Source organism: Carya illinoinensis, chromosome 15 (assembly GCF_018687715.1).
Source record: "Carya illinoinensis cultivar Pawnee chromosome 15, C.illinoinensisPawnee_v1, whole genome shotgun sequence".
NCBI classification, from domain to species: domain Eukaryota; kingdom Viridiplantae; phylum Streptophyta; class Magnoliopsida; order Fagales; family Juglandaceae; genus Carya; species Carya illinoinensis.
The window spans coordinates 18,966,644-18,986,233 of record NC_056766.1 but is presented as its reverse complement, the minus strand read 5'-3'; the positions used below and the strand labels follow the sequence as shown (position 1 = coordinate 18,986,233).

General features: G+C 35.9%; 1 protein-coding gene across 1 annotated transcript; it reads right to left on the bottom strand.

Moving 5' to 3' along the window:
• Positions 1-611: 611 nt before the first annotated feature.
• On the bottom strand, positions 612-7,052 carry LOC122296298 (alpha-xylosidase 1-like). The gene is made up of 3 exons (XM_043105875.1): positions 6,581-7,052; positions 3,821-4,503; positions 612-2,514 (listed from the first exon to the last, which is right to left on the bottom strand). Exons 1-3 carry the CDS (start codon positions 7,015-7,017, stop codon positions 635-637), a joined length of 3,000 nt encoding a protein of 999 aa, XP_042961809.1. The 5' UTR covers positions 7,018-7,052; the 3' UTR covers positions 612-634.
• Between the last annotated feature and the right edge of the window lie 12,538 nt (positions 7,053-19,590).

The following is a 19,590-nucleotide window of genomic DNA, read 5'->3' as shown; positions in this document are numbered from 1 at the left end:
AAATCAAAAAAATTAAAAATTTATTTATCATGCTTCACTTAGCTATCTTGAATTTGTCCATCCATGTCAAGAATGATTAAAAAAGGTAAATTATTCAAAGAAAAAATCTATTTATCATCAATTTTTTCATCATCCTTTCATCATTTCATAATGTGTTAATAATGATAAGTTCACAAGTGAAATATAATCAATAGTTTTCAATAATCTAAAAGTCATATTATGAAATAATGAGAAAATAAAATAAATTAAAATGATAAATAACATTACTCTTTTTTAATACTGAACGTTATGCTAAAACATAACAACTTCTTAAACTATTACCCTTAATTGCCTAAAGATTCATTGAATTCTCTAATGGACTTGCGTTCTAAGTTATAGTTCAAACTTGACTTCAACGAACGCTTGCGACCTGTTATCATCTCGATTCTTTCTGCTCGATTCTCTGTTGATTGAGTGCTATTATGGTCATATGGAAGTTCGTCATTACGTCATGCATGCATGTTTCGACAGATGTATCGGCGCATACTTGACAGACGTATCGACATTTGTAAGTGGGTGAGAGTCAGAGAGAGAGAGGAAGGGCGGCTGCAATTGAGTTACTCGTATGGAAATGGGAAAAGAAAACATCTAATTCTCAAATTTTGTTTCCCATTTTCCAGGAAATGGCAAAGTTCTTTCCTACGGAAAGTTTCAAGCCTTTAATCTCTATCATCACAATCTTCTTCTTATCCTCTCCATCGTCCAGCTCCTCTTGGAACTTCTGCTCTGTTATGTTCATCTTTATGTTTGAATCACCCGTCACAGGGTTTCCATCTATCTCAAGGGAAGATGCCTCTCCACTTCCATCCAATCCCAGCACTGAAATCTTCTCTATATGCCAACCCCTACCCAAAGCAAACATGCTCTCCTGGACTTCTGACCACACCTTCACATTTCCCTTAGTAATTGTTCCATAGAAATCAATATAGGTGGAATACCCGTTTCCAAGTTTCATATCTGGAAGCTCATCCTCATCAAGGAAAAGGTTTCCTTTGGCTTGTCCTTCAGTAGTTCCTGCTGGGAAGGTAACGACCAGGCTAAAAGGTGTCATTCTAGCATCCTTTGAAATTAGGCCACCCTGCTGCATTGGTAGGATGGTATTCTGATACAAATGCACATTAACTACGTTCAAAGGTGCATCTAGTGTAACATAGCGCCCTTCTTTCGATGCAATGATTTGTGTCATATTAAACAAACTGTACCAACTACCAGGGGGGAACAGTGCTTTGACCTCTGACTTCCCTTGCTCAAGAACTGGTGATACCATGAGACTGCTCCCCAGCAAGAACTGGGTGCTCAACCCATAACATTCGGTGTAACTTGGGAACGAGAAGAAAAGTGGCCTGGCTATTGGCGCTCCACTAATATGAGCCTCGTAATTCAAGGTGTATAGGTATGGCAGGAGCTTATACCTCATACCCAGTGCATTTCGAGCAGACTCGGCTACTGACTCCCATTGATAAAGCTCCTGACGTGGGGAATAGTAGTTTGCATGATCCCTTGAGAATGGGTAGAAAGCACCAACTTCAATCCAGCGGTTGCAAAGCTCTTCAGTAGGAGCTGGATAGAACCCACATATATCTGAACCAACCATTGGCACCCCAAATATACCAAAATTGAGTACAGTTGAAATTGAAATCTGCAAATCTTCCCAAGTTCCCTTGTTATCACCCGTCCAATGGGCGGCATATTTACCCGACCCAACATAAGTTGAGCGAGACAATATGAATGGCCGCTTGCCCTCAAGTCCTTGGAGGGCTTTGTGAGTTGCAACTGATTGAGAGAAACCATAGAGACTGTGAGCATCGTATTCCAAAATGCCATTGTAGTGAGTTGCACTAGTGGCTATGGTTTTAAACCCTATAGGCACCTGCAAACCTGATGCATTTATTTTGTAAGGAGGATCATCCCATCTTGTCTTTGTAATGTTTTTGCAGTCCAAGCAGCATATCCAACCTGGTCCTGTACCAGTTGGGCACTGCTTGCCCTCAGGGATTTTGCACTTTCCAGAACAGAAATTTGAAACTTCATTCATGTCAATCCATAGACCATCAACAGGAACAAGTTCATGAAAGCGGTGGATTTCATCACCCCACCACGAAACAGTTTTTGGATTAAGGAAGTCTGGAAAGTTTACAGCCCCCGGCCAAACTTGAGCTAAGAAGGGTTCACCCTCATACTTTATGAAAACATCATTGGCAATTGCCCTTTGATATACGCCATAACTGGAATTAACAGCAATTCCTGGATCAATAATGACAATATACTTCATACCTATACTATGTATTTTGTCTAGGAATGCCAAAAGCTTTGGACGAGGGTAGTTGGCAGGATTGAGGGTGAAGTCCTTTTTTCCATCCATGTGATCATCATCATTCCAAATCACATCCAGTGGGATTCTTGCTTTTTTGTAGTTCTCAACAACATCTTCAATTACAGATAAATTATGGTAACCCCATCTGCATTGGTGGAACCCTGTAACATCAAATATGAACAAGAAATTAATCTGACGAACCATACTCTCAAATGGAAGGGAAAGACTATTATATATGTTAAAAAGAAAACATTACTATCAAAACTGACACATTGGGAGTTTGCTTGACGAACTCAAAAAATCATTCCAGGTTGTTTTTTAATTTATTTTGAAAAGAAAATGAACTCGATTCTCAAATAGATTTGAGTCGGTGTAAATATGCAAAATTATTGCACACGTACATGTGACATGTCTAAATGCAGAATAAGCAAATAACATATGAGACTACATATATAATTTAAGGTCAGTATGGATGAAATGAAGAGATTGACTTGAAAAGGATTGCCATTAAATTGCCATTAACATAGCAAGATAAAAGAGATTTGCTTATGAAGAAGTAACAAAAACAAGAAGAGCAGGCGTACCCACTCCTGTTATTTTCTATTTTGGTTCAATCTTGCACGTTAGTTATGATGGTTACAAAAAAGAGATCGAAACAAAGTTGGTAAAGAGAAACAGAGAAGATTTATAGTTACTTTATCTAACTGAAATAAAATCATGGGGAGGGAAGATAGTGAAAGGGGTTCTAATTTGCCGAGAAAAAAATTTCGATGGAATTTAATATTTCCAGGTGTTGGAGACTGATGGCTATTTACCTTCCTTTATTTGGCTGGCTTTGCAATTCGGTTAGGACGGTATTTTTAAGTGAGAAGTTGGATAGCAAGATTTTGAGCGAGAATCGGTGAGGAAATCTGAGTCTCAAGCTTTATATCATTAGCAGGTTGAAAAGCAAGAATATGGAGAAGTAGAAGAAACAAATGAACAACATCAATAGATGTAGGAAGGAGAACAGGTGAATCCAATCGCAATGAATATAAAGGCTAGATATGAACTGAGCTTCATCAACAAACAAAAGTGAAAGTACTTGTAATCAATTAGAAATATGGGAATTTTTACAGACCTATTATCATTATTTTTTTTGGTATAACAAATATTCCCTCCATATCGTCCATAATGGGAAGAAGCATCTAAGTCTTTCATGTCCAAATCTTACAACTAGATCATTCACTTAAATCAATAAAACTAATTGTTTAAACTAATCACAAAACGGTAAAAACACGGAACCACTGACTCAAAATAATGCCACAAGTCACAATCCAAAAGAACTACTTTCCGCCTATGATAGGCATAAGGTGACCCACTAACTAAAATGGCCATAATATTAATTCTAACTGTATGAATTATCCACAGAAGTAAGCTGATGCACAAGGACGTAAGGAATCGAAAAGGGTGAGAATTCAATCGTACCTAGAGACCAGTAAGGCATTGGAGCTGGTCTGCCAACGAAGGAGGTGTACTGATCAACCACACTCAAAGGAGTAGGCCCAGCAAAGAAGTAAAAATCGAAGACACCCCCAATAACCTTGTACGTCAAAGAAGTGCCCCTGTAAAACACATCCATCCCATTGCTGTTCAACAACAGAACCGCGTGTGCATATGGCCTTCCGCCATCGTTCCTGAGATCCATGTACACCGGGTGCGACCCATATAGATCAGTGTTAAGATTGATGGCCGATACATCGGTGGTGTACAAAGTATAAGGATCATTTGGATACAGCTTGATGCCATGGGGCTGAGAGTTCTCTCCCAGGCCGTACAGCGAGGCGTCTTTGGGTAACTTGGTGGAAATCTCGAGGTACTGGTCCTTAAACACCAAGTTGCCAAATGGGTCGGATGCATCAGAGCTTGAGTTGAAGAGGGTTTGCCCATTTGATTTCCTCTTCACTGCGAATCCAAATGGCTCCTTGGTGTAGCTGAAGATGAGCTCTGGGCCGGAATACTCTAACGCAGTGATCGCACTCTTTCTGGACTTCCCAATGGTTTGCTTCAGCTTTGGAGGTTGCTCTCTGGGCAAGAGATCGTAAGGTACCTCCCATCTCTGCTTCTCTGCGTCAGTGATATGTACCCTTAATCGGTCCGGAGCCTCGTGCCTGTACACACAGTCACGAAACAAAAAGATGGAACCATTCAAGAGCCAGTTTGCTCTTTTAACTGAGTCGAGATAGAGATAATCATATAAAAAATTTAAATAATTTGGGTTAAGATACATGTGTTGTGAGAGCAAAAATTAAATATAAATATTTTTTAAATATTATTTTTTAATATTAATTTTTATATTAGAATTTAAAAATTTTAAATTATTGTTTATGTTTTGATTAGAAGTTTAAAAGAATTATAATGATTAATGATTAAATAAAAAAATTAAATATTTAAAGTTAAAAAATATTTATATTTTACCAATAACATTTATTTCATAATTAATAAAAATTTGGTTAGTAATCACGTGATTTTATCATGTTTGTGTATTTTATTTAGAGGAAATACATCTTATGCTATGAAACGTTTTCTGTTAGGTCCCCTTTCTTATGAATTTCATCCATCACAATCTTATCTTTTGAGATCACATGAAAAATTATTATTTGTATTTTAAAATAAAAAAATATTTTAATAATTTATTAATAAAATAGAGAAAACAAAGAGAGAGAAAAAAACAAAGCACTCACAAGGAACACATAAGAAAGAAAAAAAAATTATAATACTTTTATAATTATTTCACTTTTCAAAAAGAAAATTATGAATTTCAAATTAGTTTTTTTTCCCCTAATGACATGACATTCTTATTTATTTATTAATAAAAAAAAGTTAGATTGAAAACACTAAAGACCAATTTGACTATTAAACAGATTACAATGACTAATTTTGTATTTAACCCATTAAACTGAGATATTATGATTTATGAAAGACTTGTAAAACCTATCTCGTTTGGTTATACAGTTTAGATAAGATATTTTATTGAAAGTTGAATAAAATTTTATTATAATAAAATTTTTTAATATTAATTTTATTTTAAAATTTGAAAAAATTAAACTATTTTTTATATTTTATGTAAAAATTTAAAAAAAATTATAATAATTATATAAAATAAGATAAAATAGAATGTTTTGTATGCTAAGACATCAAAGAATATATATATAAAGGCCGAACTAATTTTAGGTAGAAATCCTCTAGAGTGTACCAATAAAATGAGTGGTTCAGACATACTAATTTTAGAGTTTTGCTACATACAAACTCAGTCGTGTACTAATCTATGTACCAATACTGATTTATTCATATTTAAAATTTAAATTAATACTATTTTTAATAAAATCTACTTTTTGACCAATCACATCATATTGATGTACAGATTAGTGCACAATTATATTCGCAACTATATTTTTCTTTAATTTTAGGTAAAAATCCTCTACAGTGTACCCATAAAATGAGTGGTCCAGACATTTAGGAATAAATATATATATATATATATAAGGGCTGAACTAATTTGAGGTAGATATGAGTGAACCAATTAAATGTGTGGTCCATATAAATGAAGATAAATACTTTTATCACAAAAAATTTTATAAAAATAAATTTATAAATTAATATAATTTGATACGATATTATAAATTATAAAAATATTTTTATTATAAAGTAGATGTAATATATTATAAAAAAATCATATCAATTTATAAATTTATTTTTATATAATTTTTATAAATGCAATTAAAACATAAAACCTGCGATTAAACCAACTTCTAATATTTAATAACGATAAATGATATTTATAATTATAGAATACGTAAACATCATTCACTCATTTAAAAAAAATAACTAAATATAAAACTCATATAAAAAAAATTAATTTTTTAATAATAAACTCTATTTTTTTCCCAAAAAAATATTTACTACACTTATACCACTCAGTACTATATTTAACGATACTATATGATATTTTACTTGCTTTATGCATAAATGCTCCAAAAGAAAACATCACGAGTTTGGATTAGGAAAACTGTTTTGAGGTCATGTTATTACTACTACAGTACTACTGCCTAAAGCCTGGAAACAGTGTGTGGAAAATATCATCTTTATCACCACTCGTGGCTCTACATTTTCTCTTTTGGAAAGATGTTTGTTCAGAGCAAGCTACATATATGTGAAAACAAACAGTATTGGAGGAGCAGTACGTACTTGACAAAGAGCTGCAACTGAGGGATATCAGGACCGTAGATTTGGTTCTTCTTGATGACTTGGAGATGACCCAGGATGCCACCATCAGGGGTGTTCCCAATGGAGATCAGACGGTAGCCATTGCCAATCTTGGTTGGTGGAATGGAGGTAGAGAATGCGAAGTTTACTCCTGCTGCTGCAAAAAGGACAAGAACTAGCACGAGAGACAAGAGATTTGAAGAGGGTAGCGAGGTTGGAGAAACCATTGGTGGCTTACTATTACTCCTGTGAAAGAGTGTCTCTGAGAACTGTTGGATGGAAAATTTGGTACAGCTTGATGTTTGGTATAAAAAGGCTGATGGTGTGATGACAGAGATGCATGTGAGTGAGGTAGACGAGGCCACTTTCTTGGCATGTGATGATGATTGCAGTCCGTGATGAGTGAGGTGTGGGGCCATTGATTCCTGTAAATTAAGGTTACGATCTGGGTAATGAGTGCATCAGATATTTATGAATAGTAACAAAAAAAAAATAAAAATTTAATAATAAAATATTAAATAATATTAGTATCTTTGCATATGGAATTGGGGCAACCCTAATGAGAGGTATTATCTCGGTGTGTGGTCCAATACCTTTTTGACCTTTTGCTGACCATCGGCCACTATGAACCACTATAAGCTAAATGGTCTTTTGATGATGGCCACTCTGCAACAGAATTTATTCTTTATTAAGATATAGTTAAATATAAATAAAAAAATATTTTAATTATAAAAAAATTACATAAAAATAAATTTATAAACTGATATAACTTGATTAGATAAATTAAAGTTATTTTTATAATAAAGTAGATCCAACGAATTCTATAAAGTCATACTAATTTATAAATTTATTTTATATAATTTTTTTATATTTATAGCAGTTTTCATAAATAAATTAATATATGTGTTTAAATATATGAAATTTATTAAGATAAATTTAATTTTTATATAACAAATTAATAAAAGAATAGATCTCATTAATAATTAATTTAAAATAAATTAAGTTCCCTCCAACAATCAAACACAGCCTAATCTTTGGACAGTGGTTAGGATGTTCATTAGGGTTGCATGTCTGCATTATCTCCAAAATTTTCATCCCTTTGGTCCCTTGGAAAGAAAATTTATAAAGAAAAATATATTTTATATATGTATGCGTGTTATAGGGATAAAACTCAATTATAAGTTTCGTAAAGAAAAAGTGAGGATGAGACAAAGTGATGACTTGATAAAAGCACAAGGTTCAACGCAAAAAGGTGGCAAAAACTAAAACGACAAGGGGGGTAGGCAGCCGGACAAAGGAGGGTACGGGGGATTCCCTCACTTGGCCAACTGGACCATCTTCATCTTATCTCTCACTTCTTTTTCTATAGAAATTGTAATAGAAAGCTTGAGAGATTGTACAAATCATTATACATTGTGGATTTTTCTTCTCCAATGCCTATGAATGTAGGCTTTAGTGATGGACGATGTAAATCTATATCTCTCCCTGGTTTATATTTTGGACATTTATTTGTTGTCCATGTCATGGATGGGCATCACAACCACCATCATTGTAAGTTGTGGGTCATGCAATCATACTAGCATCTAGAAAAATATATCGATAGTTTGGAGCTATTTGTGGAAAGGATTTGCCGCTCTCCAAAAAAAGGTCGTCTCGCCCACAAGGCCCTCTCCATCAAAACTGATAAGTCTTCTAGTTATCATTTCTTTTAATCAACATCAAATGGTAGCATTGAATAATATGCCAAGAGCATTTCATATACATATTGCCAATTGTTGTGTGATAATTGGTTTGCATAAGAAATACATAGTGTACCTACTTAATGGAAAGGTTGGCAGGCACAATACTCGTTAGCACCCAATTTTTTCCTGAGAAAGACTTGAAGATTGAGTCATTCGACTCGGGTTGGCATCTCTTACACTCTGATTGGGATTACTTGCACTAACAAACTTGATTTAATGTAGATTTTTCTATAAAGCTTCTTAGATTCTCTAAAAGGTGCCAATGACAAGGTTACTCTTGAGTTACACTCGGGCATCGAAGGATCTTAACAAAGCAACAACGACATTGACGTGGTGACCCTCAAGCCATATTCAGGCACCCTAAATTCTCAACAAAGGTACAACGGTTGAATCATCCTCAAGTTACACTTGAACACCTTGAGATATCTAGAAAGTGCCAACAGCAACGAGATCTTGGAGCCATGCTCAAGCATCTCGAATTCACTGCAAAGCTCAAAACGTAGGGTATATTGACCCTTTAGCCGTGGTCGCACCCCTTGGATTATCAACAAAGCTCCAATCCACCCTGGTTCAAACAAACCAAGATCTTTACAAAGTGCCAAATGCGCAATGTCTCTCAGGCTATGCCCAGGCATCTTGAAATTGCCACAAACCCAAGCAGAAGGGTGACTTTTAAGCCACTCTTAGGCACTCTCAGTTCTTCATCATTAAAATGAGCCTTCAAGCTTTGTAATCCTCTCATAGGTTTCCTCAAGGAACATTCCTCCAGGCTTTGCAACCATCCCTTATGAGTTTCCCCAAGAAATGACAATCCGGGTTCTACAACAACCTCTTGCGGATCTCATTCGAGAATGAGCTGCCAAGCTTTGCAACCTTCGAAAGCAAGTCTCCTCCAACCTCAAAGAAGTGATGAGCTTCACAAGTGCCTAGACTGGTTTTATAGCTTATGGACTCCATTACCAATAACAATAGAAGAACATATCTTAATCCTTTTACAATCTAAGAACAACACTTAATCTACCAAAAACTCAAGATCAACCCTCTTCAAACCAACCTCAAAGAGCTAGAATCATTGCGCACTAATAGAACTTAAGATATAAGGAACCATCACCATCAGTTTAAGGGTGGGCATTCAACAATAACAAAAACTTAAACTGTTGGATTGGTGACTTGATTTCTTGTTGAAAACATCATTACGGAGATTTGGCTTGATTGTGCTTCCACCCTGGCTCGACCTTGGCTTGTGCAAATTTCAAACAGATTGTTGGCTCGATGCACTCTTGACACTCCACTTGAGAAAATATTTAGAATACTTAATTCCTATGCCGTTATATAAATGTATATATATATAAAGGTATTTTTGTAAGAAAAAATGAAGTGAGTGAGGCTAGAAACGAGAAATAACTTCTTTGAGATATTTGAGAGTTCATTGGTTGTATTGGTGCTTTGAAACTGATGAGTTATTTGTGATACCTATCTTGTGTTCCATCTTTGTTAGTGAATTTCTTTAAAGATTGATTTTGCTAGTGGATGTAAGTTGTCATTTGAAGCCAAACCACTTAAATTTCGGTGTTTTTGTGCAATTGCTGATTTTTATTTATGTTTTGACTCTTAATTGCTTTCACTATTATTTTCTCAACATCTAATTTGTCTTTAGATCTCATCTAAGTTTGTCTCTAGATCTCCACTCAATCCCAACATAAAAAAAGGCTCATATGATACAACCCTAACTTCACACCAACTGCGAGTTATGCCTTTTCACATTCATGAAGGTCGAATTTCCTCAAGGCATCCTCAAAGACTTCGATAGCATTGTGCAACAATAGAATCTAGGGACAAAGATCATAATTGACATTTTAAGATCCTCAATGCTTCCCTGCGAGACAACTCAGCCATGAGGATTACGGGATAATTGAGGATAAAACCAAATTGTAAGCCCCAAGGAAACTGTATGAGACATAAAGTGCTAAATTGATAGGGACACGCGCGTAACGATCATGACAAGAAGCTGGCAAGAAAGACGAAAAGGACAAGGGTAGCAGTTGGACTAAAGAGGGATATGACATAGAGTAGGATTTCCTTCACTTGGTAACCCTACCATCTTTGTCATTTCTCCCTTCTTTCTCCATGTAAACTGTGATAAGAGAACTTGAGAGAACAAGAGAGCTTGTAAGAATAATCATATATAGTGGATTTCTCCTCCCAAAAACTCATAGATGTGGGTGTGAGTCGGTGTGAATAAACCCACCTACACCATCGATATTGCAAGGTGTGGATGTTGAATCAACCCAAGTATGAAAGGCTGCACATGCACCGTTTTCATTCTTGGATTGTTAGGCACCGAAATTCTCACCCACCCACTCACCATTTCAGACTCACTTGGTCAAGAAGGGTGGCTATTTGTCCCCCATGATTTCTCCTATAAAAGGAGACGATTTGTGAAGAGAAAATTATCCTCACTGCGGTGAGAGATCAAGGGCAGTGGGGAGAAGAGAAAAGAAAGAGAAAGAGGGACGTGAGAAAGAGAGAATTTGTAGATTTTCATAAATCTTGTAAAAATTCTATAAAAGAGGCTATAGTGGACGTAAGCAATTTGTTGAACCACTTTAAAATTATCTTGTGTGATTTTCGGAAAAGCCGGAGGCACAACAATTGGTATCAGAGCTCTGGTTAGAGCTGTCCAAAAATTCAAATTGGTCAAAATCAATTTTTGACAACTCCAGGGTGTTCCTCACGTCGAGACGAATCCGTTGCCGTAAACGGAATCGAAAACGGAGGTCGGAGGAACCCACACGCTCCCCTAGAAGATCGGCGTGTGTCTCTGCTGTAACACACGCGCCCCCACGCGCACTGGAGGTTGAAGACGAGTGATCCACACGCTCCCACGCGCCCTCACGCGCTCCAGAGGAAGAAGACGCGTGACGGACACGCGTCCACCCGCCCCCACGCGCCCTACAGAGGTTCAGCGCGTGAACATCACGCGCCTCATGCGCTCCCCACGCGCACACAACTACTGCAGCGCGTGTTGTCCACGCGCCAACGTGCCCCCAGACTCCCTACCCGAGTGCGTGCATCCCACACGCCAGACAGATCTCAACCGTCTATTTTTCAGATCTTTTTTGGGCTAGATCTAAGCCATTCGGAGTCTGATTTCAACGATCAAATAGTGCTTTCCAACTATTTGGATCATTCCGGACTCATCTGTACGGTTGGAATGTGGAGATTCACCATCGGTACTATTGATCTGAACTGTCGATGTGTTGCAGATCATTGTGGGCTAGATCTACACCAGTTGGAGTCTAACTACGATGATCAAATGGTGATGTCAAACTATTTAGATCATTCCGGACTCATCCATATAGTGGGAATGTTGTGATTCGCGATCGGTACTGTCGATCTGAACTGTCGATGTGTTGCAGATCATTCTGGACTAGATCTACGCCAGTTGGAGTCTAATTGCGATGATCAAATGGTGATGTCAAACTATTTGGATCATTCCGGACTCATCCGTACGGTGGGAATGTTGAGATTCACCATCAGTACATTCAATCTGAACCGTTCGCTTGTTGCAGATCATTTTCAGCTAGATCTACGCCAGTTGGAGTTCCATCGCAATGATCAAATAGTGGTGACAAACTATTTGGATCATTCCGGACTCATCGGTACAGTGGAAATGTTGAGATTCACCATCGGTACTTTTGATCTGAACCGTTCATAGTTGCAGATCAGTTGTGGGCTTGATCGTAGCCAGTCGGAGTCATGATGGACTCATTTGTTTTGGGCTTGATTGCAGCCAGTTGGAGTTATGATGGACTCATGTGTTTAGGGCTTGATCACAGCCAGTTGGAGTCATGACGGACTCATTTGTTTTGGGCTTGATCGCAGCCAGTTGGAGTCGGGCTAGACTCATTGGTTTTGAGGCTTGATTTAAGCCAGTCGGGATTGTGAAGTTTGAGGAGCAAACTTCTGATCATTGTACGATGCTGATTAACTTGTTATATCAGCAAGTTTTGGCAGTCAGACAACTCATGTAGCATAATATTATTAAGAGGAGAACCGCAACGGATCTCATTGTGGCTTTCTTTGAAAAGCCAGTTGCAAATAACAAAGTACTGATGAAGAAATTGTTCAACTTCAGAAAATGCAGAAGGGGCTATTGTTGCCCAATAGCATTTGATGTTGTGGTCAAAAGGTTGGGAGGTCATGAGAATGGCTATGAGTAATTCTGCAAAGAAGTCGAAGTTGAAGTTTCTCAATGTAAGAGATCTTATCCTAGATGAGGAGGTGTGCAGAAGAGATTCTGGCAAGATCTCGAGTTGTTGGTCCTGAATGTTGATAGTAAGGACAGAGGCAAGTCAAGATCTGGACAACAGATGACTCGCTATAAATTGTGGCAAGACAGGCCACAAGAGACTGCTAAAATCAGGAGAAAATTGTGAATGATGCTGTGAATATGGTGACTGAAAAAATACATGGCGTTGCATTTCTTGCAGTGCACAATGCTGTTAAAGACAGCTTGAAGACAACATTCATTCAGTAGTGTTTTCTCAAAAATATATGGAAGGTCACGAATGATTAATTGATCTTGGCTTGTGGTAATAGTCGTGTGAATTAGATAAGGACATGAAGAAATCTCCCTAGACCACGACATGAAGCAAAGGTGTGAGAGATGAGAACAAAACGTCAGATGTTCCATGGATATCTACACAATTGATGATCACATGGCTGCCAAGACAATCAGACTTCCATGGTGGTTACTACCTTAAACTATATCCTGCTGAATGAAGGTAGTGAACTACGGTATGAAAAAAATCTTGCAAAAAGAGAGATTATGCAAGTCGGAGACTGCACACAAGATGGGCACATGCGACTGAAGACAACAGTAGGATGATGAGTCAGTCAAGTCAGAGATGAAGACCTCAGCAACAGGTTCTCTGATATGTGTCAAGGTCCGTGCGAGACCATTGATTCCTAGTGCAGTAGGAGATGTGTTGCCCTGTATGTATGTGTTGATTAAGGACACTGTACGTGATGAACTAAAGTTATGTATCACTTTAGTTAGTCTTCTGACTTGAAGACATGAGCTGTAAAATTGTATAGATGATAAGGGATCATGCTGGAGATAAAGGCTAGCATGTTGAAAATCAGTCTCCAAGTTGGAGATTGGTGTGATTGTAGGATTATGGAGCCTGGTTTGAAAGCTGTAAAGGCACCAGGTAGATTGTTCGCTCAGTTGTGGTTTGAGTGAAACTCGGTTTGCTCATGGTGTACATGAGTGCGGACTCATGGACTTGAGTGAAAGAAGAATCCTAGAGAGTTGAGATTGTGCAGTGAAGCACTTGTAAATCTCCTCTGAAGAAAATCTCTTGCAAGCTCCGTGGATGTAGACGATGCTAATGCATTTGAAGATGCATTTAGAGAAGTATTTAGACATCCATTTGAAGACGTACCTGCAGATGCATTAGAGCGTATTCGATAGCAGAAGTCTCTCATGTCAAAGAAAGATGTGCATTCATTTAATGAATGAATCAGTTTGCAAACAGCCTAATATGGCATACTTGGGTGGAGGGGGTGATTGTTGAATCAACCCAAGTATGAAGGGCTGCACATGCACCGTTTTCATTCTTGGATTGTTAGGCACCGAAATTCTCACCCACCCACTCACCATTTCAAACTCACTTGGTCAAGAAGGGTGTCTATTTGTCCCCCATGATTTCTCCTATAAAAGGAGACGATTTGTGAAGAGAAAATTATCCTCACTGCGGTGAGAGATCAAGGGCAGTGGGGAGAAGAGAAAAAAAAAAGAGAAAGAGGGACGTGAGAAAGAGAGAATTTGTAGATTTTCATAGATCTTGTACAAATTCTATAAAAGAGGCTCCAGTGGACGTAAGCAATTTGCTGAACCACTTTAAAATTGTCTTGTGTGATTTTCGGACAGGACGGAGGCACAACAGTGGATGAGTCATGCAAACATACTATTGAAACCTAGAATCATAAGAAATGGGTCAACAATGTGTGTGCACGTGTGAGTACGTTTGCATGTATGTTTGGGTATGAATATATAAAGATCTACTTCTCCTAAGAACTAGAAACACATCTATCGCATAACGTGATTATTTATTGTCTCTCGATATAGTTAAGGTGCTCTCATTCTAAGGTTAAAATTATCCTATAAAAGATAATGTATAAAGTTATCATACGAGCTTATATGAGTTGCATTAAATTTATATGACTTCGACCCATATAATTAATGAGCATAAATGTTGTTTGAACTTAAGCGATCCAAACTCAAGTTGAGTTTGTATAACTTAAGTACGAACACTTATTAAACCGTTTTGTCCATTCCTGGCCTAGATAGAGATAGAATCTAACAAAGTTTTGTAACAGCCCGGCCCATTTTCGTTAGGGAAGGGATAAAGATAATTTATTAAGCCCAAATTAAGTTTAATGAGTTATATTGGATAAGCTCATATGTATATGAGTTGCATCAAGTTTATATGACTTTGACCCACATAATTAATGAGCATAAATGTTGTTTGAACTTAAGCAAACCAAACTCAAGTTGAGTTTGTATAACTTAAGTGACTTCTTAAACCATCATATCCATTCCTGACCTAGATAGAGATAGAATCTAAGGAAGTTTTGTAATAGCCCGGTCCAATTTTGTTAGGGACAAGAGGTAAAGATAATTTATTAAGCCCAAATTAAGTTTAGTGGATCGTATTGGATAAGCTCATATCTTCTAAATTTATTAAGGTTGTCCAAGAATATTTTTTAGGCCCGTAGGCCTAAGAGCTTATTTTAAGACCCCTTGATGTTTAATGGATAATTTTTTATGGTATTAAATTATTAATGAGACAATATTTTAGGAAAGTCATTGAGGTTAATGGAAAAATTTTGAATAGATCATCGACCCAAAATATATTATGTTTGGTTAATAAATTTAATTGGGCCCAATAACTTACTTAAAGCCCATTTAATAATTATGGGACAAGTGAGCCTATAATTAGCTAGTCATAGGACCAATAAATTGTTTAAAAGCTTATGGGCTTTTATTGAACAAATTGAGCTTATTTGGACTCAAAATCTGGCCTATTAAAATTTATTAAGTGACTTAGCCCATGACAACATAGGCAGGCACAAGAATTTGGTTAGGCCATTTAAACCCAATAGAGCACTAAAAATCCCACAAAGTGGCAAAAGAGAGGAGTCAATAAATCATAAAAGGTTAAAACCTATGTCAAAGCCCATGAACCTAGCCCTAACAGTGAGGCCAGGTCCACACACAAGTTGACCCATAAGTTCCCTCCCATCACACAGCCACCCCATGCACGTATAAAATGTAATCCTTCCTCATCTAGGACAATAAGGACTACAGCACACCAAAGACCGAGCTCACGCCGCACTGCCCCTACCTTATGCTCCTCAAGCAATTAATTCCAACCGCAAGACACAGTCACAATAGCCCCAACAATCACTGCAAGTCCCTCCCAAACTCGCTTTGGGTTTCAACATATGCACCGGCAAGGCTATTTGGAACAACTAGACTACGAAGCAGCCCAACCATGCCTAGAACAACAACCCTTCCAATGGCAGGAAACTTCCAGCCATGATGCCACGGCAGGTCCCCTATTGCTATGAGCCAGCTAAGGGTGTCAAATCACATTAACAAGTCGTGTTCATGTCGTATCGAAACTTGTATATTATACTATATAATTCAACTCGAAAACAAACCGATAAACTTATCGTGTCAAAATTTCAAATCCTAATACGACCCATTAAAATAACGGGTTGACACGACATAACCCGTTTCAACTCATTTATTTTAATGGACACAAACACAACCCGTTTCCCCATTTGACCTGATTAATTTTATATAAATATTACAATCACAATATCTATAAATATATATATATATATATATATATATATATAACTATAAGTCCAAAATTACAATCCAAACAAGAAATATACCAAAATTTAAATCTATATATAAAACTAACTACAAGTCTAAAATTACAATTCAAATAAGAAATATATCAAAATTTAAATCCCAACAATACCAAAAATCCCAACAGTACCAAATATGATAAACGCACTCACAAAACTCTGTATAGTTAGAACACCAATCCACCGATTACTGATTACATTACACCCAATTATACCAAATATGATAAACACGCATTGTAATAATATTAATGTTACAATCTTAAATATGATGATACGCACACAAATCTAAACAAATTTAGAATTTGAAGGAGTGTAGCATCCTCCATGCTCTTGTTGTTCTCCAACTCCATTACATCTTCAGTTAATTCGTCTAATTTTATTTTTTGTGTTCCTATTAAAAAAAATGGCATCAATAAAAGAATTAAGATGGTATTTAATAAAATAAAAATAATGTTACTTTTGGCTTCGACTTCCTTGCCATATAACCAATCTTTTGTGCAGATTAATGGTTTAATAATATCTACTTTCAATGCACTCATGAACTGATCAATGATATGCCCACAACACTAAAAGTAGATTCAGATACGACTGTAAAAATTGGAACACTCCAAATGTCACAAGCCATACAAGCAAAATCAGGATAACGAAATTCATTTCATTTTTAAAAAAAAATAATATCAATATTTGCATTTCTATCTATCCTAGATTCATCCAAGTAAAGCTCCAATTAACTTTTTTGCATATGGGCAGCAAAATCATCATTTCCAAATGAATCAAATTCCTATACAAAAAAAAAAAAAAAAAAAAAAAAAAGTTCTATTGAGAATATGTAATATAAAACAACAATATAATATAAATCATTAAACAAAAAAATATTATTTGAATTTACCTGAAATACTTGTCTATTCGCTCTATTCCATCTACTAGAAGATGACTGACTTTTCGCTCTACTAACACTTCTTTTAGAAGTTGTGGTAGAACTTGTGGGAGCACTAGAAGAATTATATTCCATGAAAAGAGATACCACTTTGATATGAACATTCAAAAACTCTAGGTAACTATTTCCATAAAGCTTCTTATAAGAAAAATCAATAAAATGAAGTTTGGATCGAGGATCCCAACAACACATTGAACTCAAACCAATATTTTTCAAACTTAGCAAGCATTTGACGAGACATTTTCTTCATGTAGTCATCATCACTTTCAAAGTGCTCATTTAATGTAAAATAAATCATAAATACTGCTGGAAAGTACATATTGGCTGTAAGGCATTTGGTTCCAGAAAAGTTACAAGTGGCATCATAAAAAACTCCCAAGAAAGTGTTAATCTTCTCCACTTTTGCCCACTCAAATGTTAATAATGCTTAAATTGGAATCAGTCAACTCAAAATGACAAAAGGCATGATGATGGAGAAGAGCACTCTCGAGTATAAGAAAAGTATAATCTCATCTAGTGGAGACATCCTATCTCAGCCCTTTCAGCCCTTTCTTACTTTCCAAAAACATTTAATTTGTTGAATTTAAATATTTTTGTTTCTTTGTTTGTAATCTTTTGACATACTTGATATTTTCACGAACTTTGTAAATAACACAATCAATCTCTTTTAACTCATCTTGTATTATCAAATTGAGAATATAAGCACACAAACGAAGTTGAAAGAACTCACCTTCACAAATAAGGGCTTTCTTAATGTTCAATTGAGTTATTAACAACTCTATTGAAACGTCATTAGAAGAAGTTGTTTAAAATCAATGCAAAAATCTTGTTTTGATTTCCCCACTCACACAGCAAAGTATAAATATTTCCAGATAATGATAAGCAAAGTATAAATATTTCCAGACAAAAATATATCATTATGTGGTGGTGGCATAAAATAAGTGTTCAAAATCCTTTCCTGTACCCATTTCTTATCCAAAAAAAGTGTTGTAATACACATATAACTATCAGTGGTTATAAAAGTCCACAAATCAGATGTCAGCCAAATTCTACCAAGCGCATCATTTAACACGCATTTAAATCTTTTTTTTTTCTCAATGATATATCTTCACCAAATCAACCTTAGCAGTATTTTTAGAAATAATTGGAACACTTAGACGCAAATATTGTAATACAGATCTCACCTCCGAATATTCAACAAACCAAAAAGACAATTCATGCTTCACAATAGTGTCTACCAAAATTTTTCTATATTGTTCAGAATCAAAGTTAGAAGTGCTTACCGAAACAAATCCACTATTTTGTGCTAACATCAACTGACTAATATCTCATAAACTTCTTTTGGGGCATGTGCCAATATGACGTTTCAAATTTCCAGTTTCATACTTGCTCGCAGCCAAATAAGAAGCTTCACATATCTTATACTTGGCTCATGCCTTACCTTCACCATTGTTAGAATTAGGAACCATCTAAAAAATACTACACACGTTTGGTCTTTTCCTTCGTTTTACTTTAGTTTTTTCATTTGCAAAACTTTCCGAGTCCAACCTATCTAAGTAAATCAAATTGTCATTTTTCCCTCATTCATATGACATTTTTAAAAAATTCAAACATGAAAATCAACAACTAATTAAGTAATTAACTATAACTTAAAAGATTGAAATTAAGAAATATAAATCTTTTCATTGCTAATAAAGGTGGCACATATAGCAAAGCAGCATATGGCACTCAAAATCGATGAAATGATGAAAGGAATTTTGGAAAATTCCATAAAAATAGTTATTGTTTAATTCATCTTTAGAAAATATCCTCTCTTTTTTTTTTCTTTTTTCTTTTTTTTTTTTCTTTTTTTTCTTTTTTTTTTTTTTTTTTTTTTTTTTGTGGAGGAATGGTGGCAATTCAATGCGTAGGATATAGTACTTTAGCCGATGATGTAAAGTATTTGCATTTCATTTGATGTAAAATTATAAAGAAACCACAAGAGATAGAATTGCATGAATAATCAATGGTGTTTAAAAAAAAAGTGTGGCAGGCATTAGATATTGTGGAAGAAAACCTTATGAAAGAACGAGGAAGTAGCATAGATAATTGGCAAAGACTAGAAATTCTTGTGAGTAAATGATCGACTCCAATGGAAAAGGCAGTACCAATGGGGTAGTAGACACTGGACAATATCTAAAGAGCCCAGAAGCCATATCTAAAGAGAGAGACTTTCCTATCTCTATTCCACCTTTCATGTTTTTTATAAGCTTTGTTGACAAGGTGTAGCAGTACTATTTTAAGTACTATTTTAATAGTACTGCTACCTACCAACAATTTTAAAAAGAATACTATTATGTCTCTAAGCGAACCAAAAGAACAAC